Source organism: Rosa rugosa, chromosome 4 (assembly GCF_958449725.1).
Source record: "Rosa rugosa chromosome 4, drRosRugo1.1, whole genome shotgun sequence".
NCBI lineage: Eukaryota > Viridiplantae > Streptophyta > Magnoliopsida > Rosales > Rosaceae > Rosa > Rosa rugosa.
In genome coordinates, this window is record NC_084823.1 from 52,690,069 (window position 1) to 52,692,806 (window position 2,738).

The 2,738-nt window shown below is 39.6% G+C and overlaps 1 protein-coding gene across 2 annotated transcripts; it reads right to left on the bottom strand.

The window, feature by feature from the left end:
• On the bottom strand, window positions 1-2,197 carry LOC133744010 (short-chain dehydrogenase TIC 32 B, chloroplastic-like). Of its 2 annotated transcripts, none has more exons than XM_062172109.1 (8): window positions 1,786-2,197; window positions 1,450-1,681; window positions 1,274-1,353; window positions 1,029-1,185; window positions 816-900; window positions 609-696; window positions 458-504; window positions 1-364 (listed from the first exon to the last, which is right to left on the bottom strand). In XM_062172109.1, the coding sequence occupies exons 1-8, from the start codon at window positions 1,907-1,909 to the stop codon at window positions 167-169; spliced, it is 1,011 nt and encodes a 336-aa protein (XP_062028093.1). In that variant the 5' UTR covers window positions 1,910-2,197; the 3' UTR covers window positions 1-166. The 2 variants fall into 2 exon arrangements, with proteins under 2 accessions (XP_062028093.1, XP_062028094.1); XM_062172110.1 differs by having other exon boundaries at window positions 816-897; window positions 1,786-2,196.
• Between the last annotated feature and the right edge of the window lie 541 nt (window positions 2,198-2,738).

Below are 2,738 nucleotides of genomic sequence, written 5' to 3' on the forward strand. Positions count from 1 at the left end.
GAACTCAGAACTGTATCTGGCAATATATGCTATTAATTAAGACTAATTAAGTACAGACATTAAGAAGTAATTAACTAGACTAATTAATGACTAAGATATTGCTTTTTTCTGTTCTTAATATATATTTACTAGTATTAATATAAGGATATTGATCATCATCCCACTTCTAGTCCTTCAATTGATCTGCAAAAATAGCACCGGAATCTTTGGACACCATGACTTCAGAAGCAGACCATAACCGACTAGCTTCCACCAAATTAGACCCCAATTTTGACGGCGATGTCTCGTTGCAATCCGCAAAATACTTCCCGGACACACCGATCAGCCGTGGATGAGTCGCAACATAACATGTCGTGGCTGCAGCCTGAATTAAAATTAAGATTAGTCCCGACATCCTTTTTTTGTAATGTAAAAACAAAATATTTTGATATTCATTCTCCAAAAAAAAAAAAAAAACCTGAGGTATTGTTTTCAAGAGCTTGGAAGCAAAGAGGAACACCATATCTACATAATCCAAAACCCAAGAGGCCAAGATTGATCAGTACCAATTATTAATTAAAACCCCAAAATTAACATTGTTCTTCCCAAATTAAAAATATAAGCCACACCAGTAGCTAGGCCTTCACGTTCTCTGGTGAGTCGGGTCCTAACAATCCCCGGATGCACACAGTTCACAGTGACGTTGGCCTCCACTTCCTGATTTTATTTAAAACCAAAACCAATAATTACCAAAGAGGAAAAAAACAAAAATCGCTTTTGAACAACTAAAACTGATCCATGATGATGATGATCAAAGCCAGAGGAGAAGTACAAACCCTGAGCCTGCGACCGAGTTCCTTCGTGTGCAAAACGTTGGCGAGCTTCGAGAGCGCATACGCACGTGTCTCGTCGTATTGGCTGCTGAAGATCCAGACAAAGTTTCCAATGGCGGAGAACAAAATTTAATGAAAGGTCAAACTCTCCGAGACAAATTTTAATTATAACTAAATAAACAATTCACATGGATCGAAGATTCTCATAGACCTCACCTTCTGCTCCGGCTTATCTCGCCGAGGTATTGGATTGTATCGCCGGAAAACCAGCCGTGAATAGCAGACGACACGTTCACGATTCGCCCTTGGACGCCGGTGGCCTTCGCTGTTTGGATCATCTTGTTCAGCAGCAGCTTCGTCAACAGAAAATGACCTGAAAAAGAAAAAACCAAAAGACTCCCTTATAATCTTCGTTAATTGATCCGCAACTAAACTAGTCAAACTCAGGAACTTCCACTTACCCAGATAATTAGTAGCAAAAGTCATTTCTATTCCGTCTTCTGAAATCGCATGCTCGTGCGCGAACTTACCGGCGTTGTTTCTAAAATATGAACCAAAACGGTCGATCAATACTTCAATACGTTTACTTTTCTGCGATTTATGAACAAGAAAAAAAGGAATAGGTTGGAGAACTTACATGAGGAGATTAAGAGGTAGGTGGAGGGACTCGAACTCCGACACGAAGTTTCTAACGGAAGCAAGGGAGCTGAGATCAAGCGCCATGACAATGATCTCCGAGTCCGGAAACTCGGAGAGGACTCGCGCCTTGGCGTCCTCGGCGGCTTTAAGGCTCCGAGCAGGGAGGACTAGCTTGGCGCCGCGCTTGGCTAACACTCGCGCCGTCTCGGCTCCGATCCCTGACGTAGCACCTAATGAAAAAACAACCATATATACGATCGTTGATCAAAAGTTCAGAACCGCAAACAAAAACTGGTTGTATTTTTTGGGTGGCGCCGATTAGAGGAACACGTACCTGTGATGATGGCGGTGATGGAGCGGAGATCGGGGCAGCTGTCGGTGACTTGCTCCGCGGTGCTCTTGGAGCCGTAACCGCTGGTGCCGACGGAGCCGATCAGGTACTTTACGGTTTCGAGCATTTTTTGTGTTTTGTTTCAGCTGGTATGGTTTGGTTAATTAGTTGTTGTTTGGTGTTGTTGAAGCTGTGGTAGTTGGTGATATCAGTGACTGAATTGACTACGTTGACCAGAACGGGAAAGAGATGTGAGCTGAACAAGTAAAGGACGTACGTGTTTGGTTATTCACTGAGCTTTCTGAAAGTAGCCGCTTTGCATTCAATAGTGAGGCTCAGAGAGAGAGAGAGAGAGAGAGAGCAGGGGGGAGAGTGGATTAGAGGGATGCAGTTTATAATGATGAGGTATGGCTCCTTTGGGTTGAGAGAATCAACTAGAGTTACGAAAGGAGGAAGAAGATTATATATTTGTCCGTGATTGATTGAGAGATTATTATATTTTAATTTGGTGCATGAGTGGGTTAATTTGGTTTTTGTTTTTTTTGTTTTTTTTTTTTTGATATAGAAGAAAAGGAATATGATAATATGATTCGTGGATCTAATGCAGGAGATTCATTCAAACATTTCTTTAGAAGATGATTTCTTTCTGTAAAATCATTTAGTACATGATTTTGAAGGATCCAAACCATTATATAAAAATTAAAGATAACTTTCGTTTTTGGTTGAAAATTTTCATTTATGATTGAAAACTTGAAAATGAAGCAGATATATATACTTAAGCCCAAAAAGAAAATAATAAATCTTTTTATTATTTCATAATTCTCATCTTTAATGATTTACATGTATTGTGATCACATAATCAAACATTTTTTTTAGGGTACAAACTACATATAAATATTAATCATTAATTAGAATGCATTCTTTTAGTTGAGACTCATGTTATTATTTCATGAAGT

Coding starts and splice junctions, on each gene's coding strand:
- LOC133744010 (XM_062172109.1), bottom strand. CDS start 1,909: ATGCTCGAAACCGTAAAGTACCTGATCGGCTCCGTCGGCACCAGCGGT. Junction 1,354..1,449: donor CTACCTCTTAATCTCCTCAT/GTAAGTTCTCCA, acceptor TTCATATTTTAG/AAACAACGCCGGTAAGTTCG. Junction 697..815: donor AACTCGGTCGCAGGCTCAGG/GTTTGTACTTCT, acceptor AAATAAAATCAG/GAAGTGGAGGCCAACGTCAC.